This window comes from Heteronotia binoei, chromosome 3, assembly GCF_032191835.1.
Source record: "Heteronotia binoei isolate CCM8104 ecotype False Entrance Well chromosome 3, APGP_CSIRO_Hbin_v1, whole genome shotgun sequence".
NCBI lineage: Eukaryota > Metazoa > Chordata > Lepidosauria > Squamata > Gekkonidae > Heteronotia > Heteronotia binoei.
The window spans coordinates 26,096,792-26,114,424 of record NC_083225.1 but is presented as its reverse complement, the minus strand read 5'-3'; the positions used below and the strand labels follow the sequence as shown (position 1 = coordinate 26,114,424).

The 17,633-nt window shown below is 42.8% G+C and overlaps 1 protein-coding gene across 1 annotated transcript in view; it reads left to right on the top strand.

Annotated features, from left to right (window-relative positions):
* Positions 1-17,633, top strand: part of DNAJC3 (DnaJ heat shock protein family (Hsp40) member C3) — a 67,735-nt gene that overhangs the window by 10,282 nt on the left and 39,820 nt on the right. Inside the window, exons 2-4 of the mRNA XM_060233612.1 lie at positions 1,438-1,548; positions 9,425-9,549; positions 12,573-12,647. Coding sequence (XP_060089595.1) covers positions 1,438-1,548; positions 9,425-9,549; positions 12,573-12,647 — 311 coding nt within the window. The remainder of the gene's footprint in view (positions 1-1,437; positions 1,549-9,424; positions 9,550-12,572; positions 12,648-17,633) is intronic.

The window sequence follows — 17,633 nt, the reverse complement described above, 5'->3', positions numbered from 1 at the left end:
TGTGTGAAAATATATGTTTCTGGCAATTCCTACATCTACATTTGTCACTTTCAGGTTTTTACCATGACAACCCAGTTTTTTCAGGTTTCAGGTAAAAACTTTCAGGTTTTTACCATGACACTAACCCAGTTAGTGTCATAGCCCCCTCCCCCATCCGTGCCCACAGCCGTCCCACTGGTTGCTAGGCATCATTACTTCTTTCTGTTCAAAACCATGATATACACATATGTATCTTTTGGTGAGCAGCAAAACTCCCAGCAATGGGGGAATATAACCCAACATTCTCAGAGATGCTCTGGTAATTTAAAATGTTATTCGTTGTTGGCTGTGTGTTGTTGGACTTGGGGCATACAGTAGTCATGTGGGAATTGCAAATGCCGCTCTCTCAGTTACGCATTTATCTCCCGTATATTATTTCACGCCCACACATTATCAGTACATGTTATTAAGAGGCCTATGAAAAATAACTTCCAGTCAATCATGACTGAACAAAGAAAGTTGGCATCAACATATATATGTGGCACTGTGTTTTTTTTTTAATTGAAAAGTATTCATAAATGCATTTTACTCTTAATTCTTTATTTTCATGCAGAGCTGGAATAGCTGCATAGAGTGAAATAGCACTTTTAATAAAATGGTACATAAAGCAACAAAAGTAGAAAATTAGCTGTGAAGTGCTATCTAATACAGGGTGAGGAGTTATCCTTTTTTGCAGTAGTCCCCCAAGAGATTATGGATGCAGGAAAGTTAATGTTATTGAGCCTGATATTTCAAAGTTCATCTTTTGTAAGCACCAAACTGGTTTGAGCCACAGCCAAAAGCTAGGAGTGGAGGGTTGGATCTCATGAACTATTCTTTTTCGTAGCCTGTCAGAAAAGACTTAACACTTCTGTGGTCTCCCCTACCAATAACTTAATCTAGGTACTTTACCGTGCTTTTTTATCTAATGGGGATCAAAAGTGACATACAACACCCCCCTGCCAACCCACCCACCACCCACAATTTAAGTGGGGAAATCCAATAAACGGTACTCCTCCAAGCCAACCTGGTATGTAGCTCTTTCTTTGGATTTGATCCTCCTCTCTCTTCCTTCTCATAACAGCCTTCAGGACAAGCCAAGAACTGAGAATCTCTTACTCTTCTTATCAGATGGGTCCCCCTCCCAGCTGGCAGGGTCACAGGCCAAGAGCACTTGAGTTGTTGTTCTGTGGATCCCGTCCAGGTCTTGTGCCTCTGGACCAGTTCAGGCTTAAGGTGCTTTTCAAAAATATCGCCTTGGGTGGGAGATAACATACTCAGCATCAGGACTTACACTGTGGCCTGCCGGTCCAGTTTCCTCCCTTCTGCGTCTCTCATAACTTTATGATGTCAGTGGGACAAGAAAGCAAGTGAAGTCACAATTCAGCTGCTGACATCATTTTTGTTTTCTTCCTCCAGGAGCAGAATGCGGAATAAATGCAGAAGTGGAAAAGCAGCTCGAAATGGGAAAGAAGCTGTTAGCCGCTGGGCAGCTGGCAGATGCTTTGTCTCACTTCCATGCCGCGATAGGTCTGTATCGGAAGGCCACTAACAATATCTGGGGTTTCTTTCGCTTTGCAGTGACTTCTGTCTCCCAGAGAGATGGGAAACTGGACTTTATAGGACTATTATTCAGTGTTGAAAATATTCTTGGCCTCTCTGCTTGCTGGTGTCTTAGTATTGTAATAAGTTGATGCAGGGCTTTTTTAATAGCAGGAATTCCTTTGCATATTAGGCCACACACACCTGATGTAGCCAATCCTCCTGGAGTTTACAGGGCTCTTAGTACAGAGCCTAAGAGCCCTGTGGCGCACAGTGTTAAAGCTGCAGTACTGCAGTACTAAGCTCTGTTCACGACCTGAGTTTGATCCCCAGCGGAAGCTGGGTTTTCAGGTAGCTGACTCAAGGTTGACTCAGCCTTCCATCCTTCCGAGGTCAGTAAAATGAGTACCCAGCTTGCTGGGGGAAAAGTGTAGATGACTGGGGAAGGCAATGGCAAACCACCCCGTAAAAAGTCTGCCGTAAAAACATTGTGAAAACAACATCACCCCAGAGTCGGAAATAACTAGTGCTTGCACAGAGGACCTTTCCTTTCCTAGTACAGGGCCTATGGTAAGCTCAAGGAGGATTGGCTACATCAGGGGTGCGTGGCCAATATGCAAAGGAGTTCCTGCTACAAAAAAAGCCCTGATGTAAAGTTGCTTCCTGTGTTCTTTGTTCTTTTTTTAAAAGTTCTGGAACATTGGGGATTATGTCTATTCAGTCTGTCTTCCTTTAGCCTTTGGTGAGCAGCAGGACATTCCACTAAACCTGTAACCCTGGTCATGGCTTCTCCTCCTCTGATGCAACAAATCTAAAAGCACCTGTAATGGCTCCCTGACAGGCTATTATTTCATTTTATTGTGTAGTGTGTGTTTTATCCCACTCTTTGTCCAAGGAGCTCAGGAGAGTGTACCTGTTTCCCCCCCTTTCATATCATCTTCACAACAGTCCTGTGAGATGGCTTGTGAGAGGGTGACTGGCCCAGGGCCACTCAGTAAGTTTCACGGCAAGTGAGGATTTGAACGAGGGTTTCTTCAGTTCCTAGTCCAGCATTCAACTTCTAAACCATGACACCACACCGGCTGTCTAAAACCCATATCCTGTTCTTTTTATGTCTTTCTTCCACATTGGTGAAGTAGAGATTGTGAGCTCCTTGATACATGGACCAACCAGGGCTGGTCTTAGGGCACATGGCACCCTAGGCAGACCGGCTGCCCTCCTCCGCGGCCCCCGCCTGGTGAAGTAGGGCAGGTGAAGTAGGGCAGGGAGGGCACCTGGAAAGGCAGGTGAAGGCATGCAAGCCATCCAGCTGGCTTGCTTTGCTCCACCTCCCTTTCAATTGGAAGGGAGGTAGGGCGAAGCCTGCAGTTCTGCACCAGCCTACTGGCCTCACCTCAAATCAAAGCCAGTGGGCCTGTGCACAGATGCTGGCTTCGCTCTACCTTCCTTCCAATCGGAAGGGAAGCAAAGCTGCTGGCCACTGTGCAACCAGGGCATTTGCCTAGGGCACCAGAAGTGGGGTGTGTGTGTCCAATTTGGCACCTCCCCCAGCCCGGTGCCCTAGGCAAATGCCTAATTTGCCTAGAGGCAGGGCCAGACCTGGGACCGGCCATGTGAAGTGCCACCTATCCTGAAGAGTCTGTATAAACAGGGATTTTTTTCTGGGGGAACGCGGCAGAATGGAATTCAGAGCCTCTCCTTGGAAACATAGTTCTCAAAAAATGTTTAAAAGTTCATGAGGGGCCCCCATCTGTTTCTCTTTCATTTTCCTCTTGAGAGTTCCAGCACCTCTTTTTCCAGAAAAAAAGCCCTTTAAACAATCAAGCCGTGGGCATGGCTCATATCAGCTGGCGGGTTAGGAGGACTGGGGTGCAGTCTGTTCTGCCTCAACGGTGCTTATTCTTTGAGCTTCTGTAAATGAAAGTGATGTGCTCTTGGCAGTAACGTTAGTTCTCAGTGAGCATTTTCACGCTTGGGTAGTAAAAGCAGGTTGGGAATCAGTGCTGTGATGAGCAGTCTTGGTTGTGTATTCTGGGGGAGTCTTTTGTCATGTTCAATAGACTTCACTTTATTGGGCACATTCAGTGCACAAGTGCACACTGACGTTCCTTTGCTGTGTAGGTAATAACCCCTGTCAGAGAAAGATTTCTTTGTTTTTGTGTCCGGCACATTACTTTTATTTCAGATGCTCCCAAGATCTAGACAGGGCTTAAGTCTAGGAGAAATATGCTCAGGTTTCTTCCTGAAGTTGCTGAACTTCTTTTCTTGTACAGTGTTCTTTTGGTGGCATAATTTGACCTAGGACCTGTTTAGGTATCCTACCTTATTTCCAGGACCTGGGACCTGTTTAGGTATCCTACCTTATTGAAGCTGTCTCTGGACCACAATCATGGCTCTTTTTTTGTAGAGAAAGCCCAGCAGGAACTCATTTGCATATTAGACCACACCACTGACTCCAAGCTAGCTGGAACTGTGTTCCTGTGCATTCCTGCTCAAAAATAGGCCTGACCACAATTAATATCCTATGCAGGCCCAGGTCTGTACCTTGCTTTGAGCATTCAAAATCTAGAGAAGATTAGCCAACCCTGGCTTGGAATTTTCCTGGAGATTGGTAGAGGAAATTGGGGGAGCGTCAGGAAAGAAAAATGAACAAACAAACAAAAAATAGCTAGTTTGACAGTGTGAAGTCACTTCTGGGGAAAACCTGGAGGTAATCTCACTCCTCTCTAGGAATCAGTGGAAAAGTTATGATTTTACCATAGAGTTTCTGGTGATTCCTAGAGAGGGTTGACACCATTTCTAGGTTGCCTGGTAAGTGATGTCACTCCCACTTCCCCCATCTCTCACTGGTTGCCAGGGCTTGCAACATGGAGATGCAGCTCCATGTTAGTGTGGCTACTCAGGGCTAAAGAAGTACTTGAGCTGTGTAGCCCCTTTTCAGTGTTTGATTTTGACATTCCAGAAATGCATAATGGGAGCACGTGCTATGTGCAGTCTTCCTGGTAAATGCAGGCACCATTTTATGTGGATGGAGCAATGCATATATTTTCAATGCAGCATTCTGTGTGTGTATGTAGTGTGTTTAAATGGCTTTAGTATGCACAAATACATTTCTGCAAAAATCTGAACTTCTGTTCATCTGCACCTAAAATGGCAAGCTCACATGGTGGGAAGTTCACACATTACGCATGCTTGAATAACCAAAATTTAGCATGTGAAAAGGGCTGCTCTTCATAGGAGACTCAATGTTTTTCTTTTCATGCACAGAGATTTTCTCCCTATTGGAGTAAAAGGCTGCTGGTGAAGAGGCAGCTCTGACTTTCCGGGGAGTAAATTTGCAGATAGCCAGTGAACATCAAGAAGGCTCAGGGTTTTTTTTAGAATAGCAACATCAGTGTAGTAATTAATGTTCAAGATGTTTGTTTTTACTATTTTGAGATTTTCTGTCTCCCCTCCCAATGACTCCTTCTCTCCCTGGACCCCAATTTACCCCTTTGATAAGGATGCTCCTGGAATGCTACTGATAAGCTTTTCCATCTCTGAACCTTCACTGCGTGCAGTGATGATTTTCAGAATTGTTCTTAGACACAGTTTGTTAAACCTGAGTTTGATTCTCCCGATTTACTGAGCTGAGGCATCGGCACATCCATTTTGTGCAGCAGAAAAGTACTCGGGCTCTAAATCTTGAGCTGTTTTTATGTATGTGATAAGAAGTTTGGGTTCTTTGTAGACATAAACAGATAGTTGGACTGACTGAGCATTTGCTGGAGCTGTGATCCTGCATCGCTAATCTCAAAGCCCAGATCTGAGGTGAAGGGATCAATTAGTCTTCGCAGGTCTTTTCCATTCCGGATGTTCCCAATCTAAAATCAGCAGTTTTGTAGCACGTTTACCCTTATTTTCATTTCTGTGGGTGAAATTTGAACAACCACTTTTCAGGAACTGAGCAAGAAGCCAAGTTGTTTTTTTAAAATAATCTATTGCAAAAAAAAGTTATTGTCTGGCTTACAAATCTCCATTTCCAGTATAGCAACTTGAGTGTTCCTTTCTTTGTGTGGGTGTGGAGACTATTCTTCAAAGATGAATCCGTCTGAGCATGTACCAAAGACATTCTGCACCACTGTGCAATTGCAGGTATTAGGTTGGCAGGCCTCCTAGCAGAAGGCATGACTTTTGAGGTTTTTGTAATTTTTATTGGTTTTAACTACAAAAGAAAGAAGAGTAAGCATAGATACAAAAAGGGGGGGCAGGGCATATACAGAATGGGAAAAGCAGGAAAAAAAATGCAAATATATCAATTTTAATTCTACCTCCAAATAAAATACCCAATTCATTCTACCTGCAAGTATAGAGTTCTCCATATATTTTACCATCTTTATCTTTCATTGTAAAACATTTTTACTAAACTATTATTTGTAATATAAGTCTAAACAATTCTTCTTCAACACATATAAGTATAAACAAGTCAGAGCAATCTCAACACGGAACTAGTAGTAGTAGTACTTTATTCACGGTCATCCGACCAGCTTAAGCTGGAACTAGCTGCTTTGGCTTAACCATGTTGAAAACACAGGCTAGTTTGTTAGTTTAACACTATCCTCATTAACATAGACACAAAAAAAATCATATCTTTATCCTTAAGAAGCTAAAAGAAAAAATACAACATAGTATTTTGTCTATCTCAATACAAACAGTTTCTCCTGGGAGACATACTAAAGACAAATCTGCCAGTTTACATAATAACTGTGCTGTCTGCCTTTTTAACAATTAATCCAACTCTTATATCCCTATTGGGCTAGAAAAAACAACTTATTATAACCCAAAAGTAAAAATCACATGCCTGTTCTTATTGAGTTTCATACCCAACTACCCACCATGATAAGGACATTTCAAGAAACCCTTCTTAAAAGAAATATATCTCCTCATTTGTATCTAATATGCACCTTCTGTCTCCTTAATACAGTTTGTGACCAATATCTTTATCCTTGACAGATTAGAAATAGAGCACAATAATTTATCTATCTTATTATAGACAGTTTCTTCAAACAAACATATTAGGAGAGCTACTAATTTACAAAATAATTACGGTCGACCTTCTTAACAATTATAGATTAATTTGTAGGATTACCCATATCAATAACAAACATAAGAAGCTAGTATAATTATCTATTAAAGACAAGTTCACCAATTTATCAAATAATTACGCTATCTGCCTTCTTAAAAATTAATCTAGATTAATTATTTTTACATAAAATTCTTTTCAAAGACTTTTTAGTCCTTTAGTTTTTATATCCATATTATTTTATACAAGACAACTTAATTGTAGCCCAAAAAAAACAAAAAAAGAAAAAGGAATCTCACTTAGCCTTCTAATATCACATATCAGATTTTCTTACAAAGTCCATATCCAACTATCCACAAAGAAAAATCTTGTTCAGGAGGCTCTTCTTTCTGAAAGATTTCCACATCATGATTTTCTGGTTAAAATGCTTCTTCTTAATGCAGTCATCCTTCTCAAAGAAAGTGGGGAAAATTCCACAGCCTTTGTTCCTCTCTAACTTGAATCAGTCTCCATTTCCGGTGTTCTTTTTTTAATTACGCCATAGGGTTCCATTTTGATTTTCTTTTGTTCGTTTCCCAACGAGTCACTCTCCCATTTCAATTCCACAAATGTAACGGGGTTCTCTTTAGCACTCTGCTAATGTAGATTTGAGATTTCTCTAGCTTTCAGCACAAAAGCTCAATTGGCTTCTTAACCAACTCTGTCAATAAACCAAGATCTTGCCTCAGAGACTTCAAACTGCTTAAAATATCTTTTTTTTTGTGAAAAATTTTGCATAGCAAAGCCATTTTTCTCTTTCAGCAAACTCAGTCCATTAATCCAGGTTGAAAAGTAGCTCAGAGTCCCAGATAGTCCGTCCTTCCCAATCTCCTCCAACTGGAGTTTTAAATGTTAGCGTATGAATTTCAAATCAGACTACAAGGAGAAATCCCTCTCAAGTATCTCAATTTGTTCAGACTATGTTGCAGCCGAATAATAGTTTCTTTAACAAATATCCAATTATGATCTGGGTCGATTTAAATATTCATATTCAGATTAATTCAAATTGTTTCCAGTACTTAGAGATGTTCTTTAGCTCATTCACAGGGAAAATAGAGGTATCAACCTCTTTCTCTTCCTTTGAACTGCCAGTTTATTGAAATTTAAAACCGACCATTAGCCATTGGCAATTGAAAGCCGACTTACTTGCAATGTAGAATTGTCATGCTTGAGGTAGAGAGCTTATTGAAGATCAAAAGCTTATTGAAGAGAAGAGAAGCAAGTGATTGGGCGTTCACCTCTTGCTGCTGTAATGGTGATCACGACGAGGAGAGCTTCAGGACATACAGAAAGAACAGGAACAACTGCCGTTGCGCCCCTGTCTTGCTGTAAAAGCCCCATGCCAAAAAGAGACTCCTCCAGGGCTTCTTTGGGGGTGACTTTCAAAGAGTATGGTTTCCAATATCTCTCACTTTTATAGATTAGATGTAGGGAACCAGGTGGATGCTGCATTGCCATCTCAGTTATAGCACCTCAAAATGGGTAGCCGCAGGGCTCTTTTTGCGGAAGAAGCCAGCAGAAACTCATTTGCATATTAGGTCCCACCCCGATGTTTCACGCGGGGCTTTTTTTTTTTAGAAAAAGCACAGTAGGAGGTCATTTGCATATTAGGTCACACCCTCTGATACCAAGCCAGCCGGAACTGCGTTCCTGCTCAAAAAAAAGTCCTGGGTAACCATGTTAGTTGTCTGTAGATGTAGAAAAAAGCCAGACTCAGTAGCACATTAATGACTAACACAGTCTATGGCAAGACATGAGCTTTCATGAGTCATTGTTCACTTATTCAGAAAAGTTCATAGCCTGCCACAAAGGCTGCAAGTCCTTAAGGTGCTACCGGACTCTTGCTCTTTTCCACTGTTATAACAGTTATGGAATTCACTTCCTCAAGAATCCACCGGATGGGTTAAAAATTTAATTCTATTTTAATTCTGGTGTAAGCAGGGCTTTTTTTTTTTTTTTGAGGAGGAGGAGGAGGAGGAACACACAGGAATGCATTTCCGGCTGGCTTGGCGTCAGGGGTGTGGCCTAATAAGTAAATGAATGCTTGCTGGGCTTTTTCTAGAAAAAAGCCCTGTGTGAAACAATGGTGCCATCAGGGGATGTGGCCTCATATGCAAATGAGTTCCTGCTGGGCTTTTTCTACCAAAAAAGCCCTGGTAAGCTTTCCCGGTCTCAAACTTTGTTCAGTAAAGATCTAGGAGACAGTCCCGTAAAACTCCCATTGTGTCTCGACTCGCAAATAGCAACGAAAGCCGAGTTGGATTTGGTGGTACGAGTGGAATTGTTGGGGGTGCTTAGAAGAACTTTCCCTAGCTGATCTCTAGTGAGATAGTTATTTGGCCTTCTGTAAACGAGAGACGCGGGAGCCAGGACCGCCAAGTGGCAAAATGTAAAACAGCCCACTGAACGCAAGCCTGCAGTTTGCGATAAAAAGCTTTAACAGGTCCGGCGGGGGGGGGGGCTGACTTTACTCCGCAGCTGGAATGCACTTAGATGCCCACCTTTCTGAAGCCCTTAAATATAACCTGGGAGCCGAAATGCTGCAGAATGCATACCGTTTAAAAAGGTTCATTAGCATTAATACATGCAAATGCATGCCACGTGAAGTATGACTGTAATATGAAATACTAATTAAAGGTAGGTGTCACGCTGTTTAAAAATTCTGGCAGCGGGGCTATTATTCCTCCTTATTGCTTGCTTAGCTGTATCCGAAGATTTGGCTAGCTTGAGGCACCATTCTGATTGCTCCTTCTTCACTTGCAGAAGGGGACTCTGATAACTACTTTGCCTATTACAGAAGAGCCACAGTATATTTAGCCCTGGGCAAATCTAAAGCTGCCATTCGTGACTTAAGCAGGGTGGTTGAGTTAAAGCAGGATTTCACATCGGTAAGTAAGACTTCCTAAAGATTCCTTCAGGGTGATGAGAAATGGCTTTGTGTCTTGGGTTTTTGTGTGTGTGTGTGTGTCTGTTGTGTTGCTTTTTCAAATAAATGGGAGTTTCCACGAAGTGGTACAATTCAGAGGAAAACTTTTATTATTCCCATAACTTGGAGTGGTTAAATGCGATCCTGAATCTAGCAGCTGTGCAATACAAAGAGGCTTATTAACAGGGAAGGCGTTCTTTTCGAACTTGTTATACTACACTGTTATGCCAAATGGCATGTTGATGTTTTTAATATTATTACCAAGCCCTGAATCCAAACAGAGTTGCATGTTAGGGTTTGTAGAATCTTTCGGGCTCAAGTGCCGTGTTCTACTGGAGAAAGTTTTTCTTCCAGACGTTTCGTTCTCAGCTGCGGAGAACATCCTCAGTGGCGTTGCAGCTGAAGCAGGCGCTCTGAGGATGCAACGCCACTGAGGATGTTCTCCGCAGCTGAGAACGAAACGTCTGGAAGGAAAACTTTCTCCAGTAGAACACGGCACTTGAGCCCGAAAGATTCTACAAACCCTAATGATGTTACCAGCCGTGAAAACCTGAAATCTTTGAGAGTTGCATGTTCTTTCAATTTGTTAATTTCACCATTTTGCCATTGGATTCTAACTTTGAACCACTTTGCATTCTTAACTTCTGCCCACCAGCTCACTGTACCCCGCTCCATTGAAGTTGGAGTCCAGTAGCACCTTTAAGACCAACCAAGTTTTATTCAGAATGTAAGCTTTTGTATGCATGCACACTTCATCAGACGAAGGAATGGTGTACAGTGAACAGAGTTACATATAGCTGGTGGTGCTCACTGTACAGCATTCCTTCTTCTGAAGAAGTGTGCATGCATACGAAAGCTTACATTCGGAATAAAATTTGGTTGGTCTTAAAGGTGCTACTGGACTCCTCCTTTGATCTATTGCATGTTCTGTCAGTGAAGGGCACTGATGGTGTCAGATGTTATTGTGAGTTCCCCTACCTCCTCAGTCCTTTCTGACCCCCAGAAAAACTTATTCTCAGGGATGGGGGACCTGTGTGAAGTAACAGCCCCTTAGGTCTGTAGCAGGGATGGCCAAACTTGCTTAACGTAAGAGCCACATAGAATGAATGTTAGATTTTGAGAGCTGCAAGACATGAACATCGGATGTTTGAGAGCCACAAGATGGATGGACAGAAGGAAGGAAGGCAAATAAATGGGGAATGGAGGGAAAGAGAGAAAGAAAGCAACTTTAAATGCATTTTCCAAGTCACCAGCTGGCTTGGCTTGGAGAAGTGATTTAAAGAGAGAAATGCCTTCTCCAAACCAGCTGACAGGGTGATGGGAGCTTCAAGAGCCACACAATACATTCGAAAGAGCCACATGTGGCTCCCGAGCCACAGTTTGGCCACCCCTGGTCTGGAGGCTGTAATGGGGAGGGAGAAGGAGATGAAAATTGCCCCTTTTGTCTGTGCAGCTTTGTTGATGGCAGAGGAAAAAATGAGCATTTTCATGGCCCCACTTCCTCCTCCCCACTGCAGTCAACCCTGGGAATAAGCTGTGTTGGAGGGAGGAGAACCCAGGAAAAATCTGTGTGCCTTCAGTTTGTGGAGTGCAGCTTCCAGCCCCCTCTGTTGCTTTGAGTTCTCTGTGTAAAAATGTAGAAACATTTTGCAATTTAAAGGGAGTAACAAAATCTGGGCCTGTTCTGAACCTATATATGGGGAGGGATGGTGGCTCAGTGGTAGAGCATCTGCTTGGGAAGCAGAGGGTCCCAGGTTCAATCCCTGGCATCTCCAAAAAAGGGTCCAGGCAAATAGGTGTGAAAAACCTCAGCTGGAGACCCTGGAGAGCCGCTGCCAGTCTGAGTAGACAATACTGACTTTGATGGACCGAGGGTCTGATTCAGTATAAGGCAGCTTCATATGTCCATATATATGATGTAGCTCCATAAAGTGCCCCGCTCTCTACTGAAAGTTGGGCCATAAACTCTTTGGCCACGGATGTGTCTCTTTTGCTTAAGCTAACCTAGGGGTGGCTCTTTCACACATATTGCATGGCTGTTGAAGCCCCCACTGCCCTGTCAGCCAGCTTGGAGAAGGAATTTCTTTCTTTAAATCATTTTTGGAAGCCAAGCCAGCTGGCGACTTAGAGCATGTATTTAAAGTTCTTTCCACCTCTTCCTCCCTTCTCCCTCCTCATCTATTTCCCTTCCCTCCTTCCCACCCTCCCTTCTCTCAAACATCTGATGTTTATTCTACATGGCTCTTACGTTAAGCAAGTTTGGCCACCCCTGAGTTAACCTATAAAGAGAGGGCGCTCACACTAGCAAGGTTACTGGTGCTGAGAAATTCTCCATCAGGATACTTAGAGGTCTGATGTTCTTAACCATTTTGATCAAGAAAACTACTCCCCTCCCTCACTTCCTTTTAAATCTAGAGATACTTGACACGTCTTAGATTACACATCAGAATTTAGGATAAAAAATGGAGCATGAACATTAGAATACTCAAACCAGAACCTGAACTCTTCTAAAATCTGCAGTTATTTAATACAATATGTATGTTCCACCTTTCTTTGTGGCTTAAGGTGGTTTACAAATCAACAATTAAAAACATTAAAGACAGAGCACCCCAAGACTAGATGGGAGGAGGGTCAGAGATCTCTTATTGGAGAAGGGGATCAGAGAAGATCTCTACCCTGCCCGCCGCCCCCCCCCCCCCAAATGTAGGTGGAATCCAAGCCTAGGTATTTGTGAAAAGGTGTCGCCTAAGGAGTCCCACAAAGAAATAGCTTGTTTTTGGATTCATTCCAGGGATATGCTCCTTAGTATTTGAATTTAAAACCCAGAGAATATTTGTCTTGGTAAAATTGTAGGGTAAGAAAGTTTAGAACGTGTGGATGTAAGCAGAAAAACAAACATTCTATGTTTTTAACTGTAAAAATGTGTTGAATGTTTTCTTCCCTTTTAGAATCCTGTGGATTATGGAATTGTTTTCTGTATTTTAGGCAAGGCTACAAAGAGGACAGCTGCTTCTTAAGCAGGGCAAGTTTGATGAAGCAGCAGAGGATTTTAGAAAAGTGGTAAGTTCGGGGTGTCATCAGCAGCGTCATTGAAAGTAAAGGCTCTAATCTATGAAATAGGCACAAGGGTATGATGTGGTACAGATATCCAATGTGTCCTTTCCCTGGGGCAGTTGCTGAGTTGTCTATCTGGTGCATTTTGGAGGAAGATTCCTTTGACTGGCACAAATCCAGCCCTGCTGGATCAGACGTAAGGTTTATATACTTGTACAGGACAGATTTCCCACTCACCTTACGCCACTCTCATGTTCCTCTTCTCAGCGGGGCTTCCTTCCGATTTCACACTATCTGCCCCGGGGCTGCAAGTAATGTCGACGTTTTTGCACGGCAAACAGAAACTTGTTTTTAGAAGGGGTTTTTTTTGCTGCGTGAAAATGCTGACGTTACTTGCAGCCCCGGGGGCAGATAGTGTGAAATGGGAAAGAAGCCCCACTGAGAAGAGGAATGTGAGAGTGGCGTAAGGTGAGTGGGAAAGTGGTGCAGGTTTCCCCTGCTATGTGCCTTGGCCCCAGCAAGTGGTATTTGGAGGCATGCTGCCTGTTGATCCACACATTTTAATTAGCAGGATAACAGCCATTGATAGACCTAGCTTCCATTTGCCTAACTGGCTGTTGGAACGATCTCAGCCCATGTACATGGGTTATGCACAGTGGAAAGAACCTGGAGTTCTGGTGTTATGCATATGTGTGTGATTTCTTCTGTACAAGTTTATGTGTACTATTGGTCCTGAACATACAGAACTGGTGTTTCTGCAGTTGTCCCACATCTAACCCTGTGCCTCACAGTTATGTGCGGAAGACTTTCTCTTGTGGATCTGCTTCTGGAGTTACAAATGGTAAATTTATTGACCATTTTGTGTTGTTCCACTAGAGGCCAGCAAACACTATCCTAGAGGATAGATAATTACAAACAGCTCCCCCCACCCCAACTTGGAACATGCTTATTTACAATTAAAAACTACTTAAAAATTATCTCTCTTGTGTAATGTGTGCTTGAATGCAAACTCCTTAATGTACAATTAGACATGCTGGAGTGTTTTTCAGTGTAACAATAGATTTCATTGTCCACTCCATATTTATTCTAATCTTCCCTTTATTGTTTTGAAGAAAGCTCATCAATCACCATCTCCAGAGCTGAAATTTTCAGATACGCATTTGATATTTATCCAGTCTGTTCTCTAAAAATAGTCTGCTTTCTCCTTGTTTTCTTCCTCCTAAGACAAAAGTTCTCCCCTGCAGAATGTTAACTTCTCCCACTTTTGCATGGGTACCTTTTGGCAGAGGATTTTTCTTCCATGAAGGGCAAGGCAGAACAGTGCCAGAATATCCTGAGTGATGTTTTTGAAGCGTCCCTCAATGTTTATGTGGACTCTGTTTCTAATGCAGTGAGAGCCAGCTGAGTGTATCTATATACACTGTGTCATCAAAAGTGCACAGAGATAAGGAAATTCAACCTATGTTGCAGCTAGAGTTGCCAGGTCCAATTCAAGAAATATCTGAGGACTTTGGGGGTGGAGCCAGGAGCAAGGATGTGGCAAGCAGTGTTCCTTCTAAGCTGAGTTAATGTGAGGTAGCTCACAGATTTTTAGCCTCCAGCTCACGCATTTTTGTCTTAGCTCAGGAAGGATAACCACAGAGCACTTAATTTATGCAGTAGCTCACAACTTTAATGCCAGTAGCTCACAAAGTAGAATTTTTGCTCAGAAGACACTGCGGCTTAGGGGCAACATTGGGGGAACATTGGTGGTAAGCATTATTGAACTCCAACGGGAGTTCTGGCCTTCACATTCAAAGGGACAGGACACCTTAGAAGTAATGAAGGATAAGGGCACCTTCTTTTGGGTCTCATAGAATTGGACCATCTGTGCTAGCCATGGCTCGCAAGGCAAGAGTGTGTTTCAGAGACTTTCCTAAAGAGAAATTCAAAAGGTGCCAAAACTAGAGAAGGAGGCGGGCATGTATAACTGTTTTGTTTTCACAGACAAAAAAAAAAATAGAATCCAGTGAAGGTGTTAAATGTAAAGGGTGAAGAGAAGTCAGACTAATTATCTTTAGCCAGAATCCGGTGGGCAGCCATGTTGGTCTGAAGCAGCAGAAGAAAGTTGGAGTCCAATGGCACCTTTAAGACCAACAAAGTTTTATTTAATTGAATAAAGGGTGCCACTTAAAGGTGCCACTGGACTCACGCTTTGTTCTGTCTTTACCCAAGAGTGAGTAAGAAGAAGATGATATCGGATTTTGGATATTGGATTTATATCCCGCCCTCCACTCCGAGTCTCAGAGCGGCTCACAATCTCCTTTATCTTCCTCCCCCACAACAGACACCCTGTGAGGTGGGTGGGGCTGAGAGGACTCTCACTGCAGCTGCCCTTTCAAGGACAATACCTGCCAGAGCTATGGCTGACCCAAGGCCATTCCAGCAGGTGCAAATGGAGAAGTGGGGAATCATACTCGGTTCTCCCACATAAAAGTTCGCATACTTAACCACTCCACCAAAGGAGACTTGACTTGTCTTGTGCTTCACTTCCATTTTCTTTCTCATTTATTCACAACAACCAGTAGCAATATGGATAGGTGCCAAGTTAAATTTAGAATAGCATGTGGGGACTCTGTTTGGAGGTGGGCAGGAAGGAAAGCAGCAGATTAACTGGGACTTGCACACTCATAGAATCATAGAGTTGGATGGGACCTCCAGGGTCATCTAGTCCAACCCCCTGCACAATGCAGGAAACCCACAAATACCTACCTCAAATTCACAGGATCTTCATCACTGTCAGATGGCCATGTAGCCTCTGTTTAAAAACCTCCAAGAAAGGAGAGCCCACCACCTCCCGAGGAAGCCTGTTCCGCTGAGGAATCGCTCTAACAGTCAGGAAGTTCTTCCTAATGCTGAGCCAGAAACTCTTCTGATTTAATTTCAACCCATTGGTTCTGGTCCTACCGTCCAGGGCCACAGAAAACAATTCCACACCATCCTCTATGTGACAGCCTTTGAAGTACATGAAGATGGTGATCTTATCATCTCTCAGTCATCTCCTCTCCAGTGTAGTCTTTTATGTACGTCTGCTAGGCGAATCAGGTTTGTGTGACAAACTAGCTTGAACAAACCACAGTTTATTGCAAAGCCTGGATGCAGACAAATTTATTTTTATTTTATTTATATCCTCCCTTTCCCTCAAGCAGGCACAGGGCAGGTTCTTAAATAAGGTGAATCAACCAGCTCTGAATCAACCAAGAACACTGTATTGCAAAAAGGAAACAGTCACAGAGGAACACAGGCAAAACTGTAACTATATACAATCTGGCCATGGTTAACCACGCCCTCTTAGCAGGCAACAGTCACTCTTATTGGCTCACTCCAGAATCCTTCATTTGCATCCCTTTGTTACAAGTTGTTCCACGCCTAGCATCCTGATTGGCCAGTTCTTCCAGGCTTCCGGATCCTGGTTTGCAAGGAGTGCCTGTCTCAAGCTCAGGCAACAAGACCCAGTGAGATTCAATACATAACAGGTTTCACCATAAGTTAACAACATTTAAAAGCACAGCTTTTAAAATTCACAGATTAAAAGACATCTAAAATTCAGAACAATAGTCGATACCTCGACAGATACAGATGGTCATTCGGGGTCACTGGAGTGAGGGGGAGGCCTGGTAGAAAGGAGATGTCTGCTGCCAACCTCAGACCAAGTGGAAAAGCTCCGTTTTCCAGGCCCTGTAGTAGGTGATCTCACTTCAGCAATGAGCATTGCTGAATGTATTTGCAAAACCTGAACTTCAGAAAGTTTCTTTGTTTCATCCAAGTTATCTATTTCTTCAAAAAGATTTGCTTTCAGAGTTTGATTAAAAGACTCCTGGCCGTGCCTAGTGGCGTGTTTATGGATTTTTAAAAAAAAGATGGTTCACTGCAGACTATAAGATTGCTTAGCTATGAAAAATGAATACACTGCACATCTCTGGCTTCAGGAATATGCAGTCCAAAGCAGCAAGCTGATGGAGCTCAGTGGAGGAATTGTTAAACTCGACACATGTTGTCGGTCTTCCTTTGGTGTGGTTTTTTGTTGTTGTTTGCTTTAAAAAGTGCACTGAATTCATAAAGCAGGAATGAATCGCACATATAAATCATTTTTAAAACTGCTTTGACTGCGCGCATCTCATCGGTTTTATATTGGTGTTAATACACTAATTAAACTGTACTAAATGATTTTTTTATTGTCTACATTGTCTTGCTATAGGGAGTTCACCGTAGTGTTGTTTTTATAGCCCCAAATTCTGCTGAGATGGTTATTTTTTTATGGCTACAGAGCTTAAGCCAACAAAATTTGGGAGAATAGTCCCTGTCTTGTAGATCATTCTTCCCCCCCCCCCTTTAGTATTGTATTTTCTTAAAAAAAAAGGGAAGATTTTGTAAGGAAGAGGGGAGGCCACTAAAAACCTACTAACCCATAAACAATTTAGATATTGTATGGGCAAGGTATATATATATATTGCATGTGCATGTTATATACTGCTACTGCAATGTTCCCTCTAAGCTGTGGAGTCTTAAGAGGAAAAATTCTGTTTGGGGGCTACCGGCATTGAAGTTGTGAGCTGCTGCATAAATCATTTTGCTGTGGGCCCAAGTTTCCTGAGTTAAGACAAAAATATGTGAGTCAGAGGCTAAAAAACTGTGAGCTAGCTCACACTAACTAAGCTTAGAGGGAACACTGCTGCCAAGTCAGTTCTGACTTATGACAACCCTATGAATTAATAACCTCCAGACTTCCAGTTTCGGCAACCCGACCTAAGGAGCGACTCGGACCAGCGCATCCAGAGCCTCTCCTTAATCGAGCAGTCAAGGGGTCTCTCCTCTTTGGAGACACGACTCTGGGACCCAGGAAGGGTCCCAGAAGGCAGACAGCTTGAGCTGCGGATCAGGGCTGACAACGGCGGCTGTCTTCCGATCCCGGCTCGCTGTGAGCCTCGCTGCCCCAATCGCCATTTTTAAATG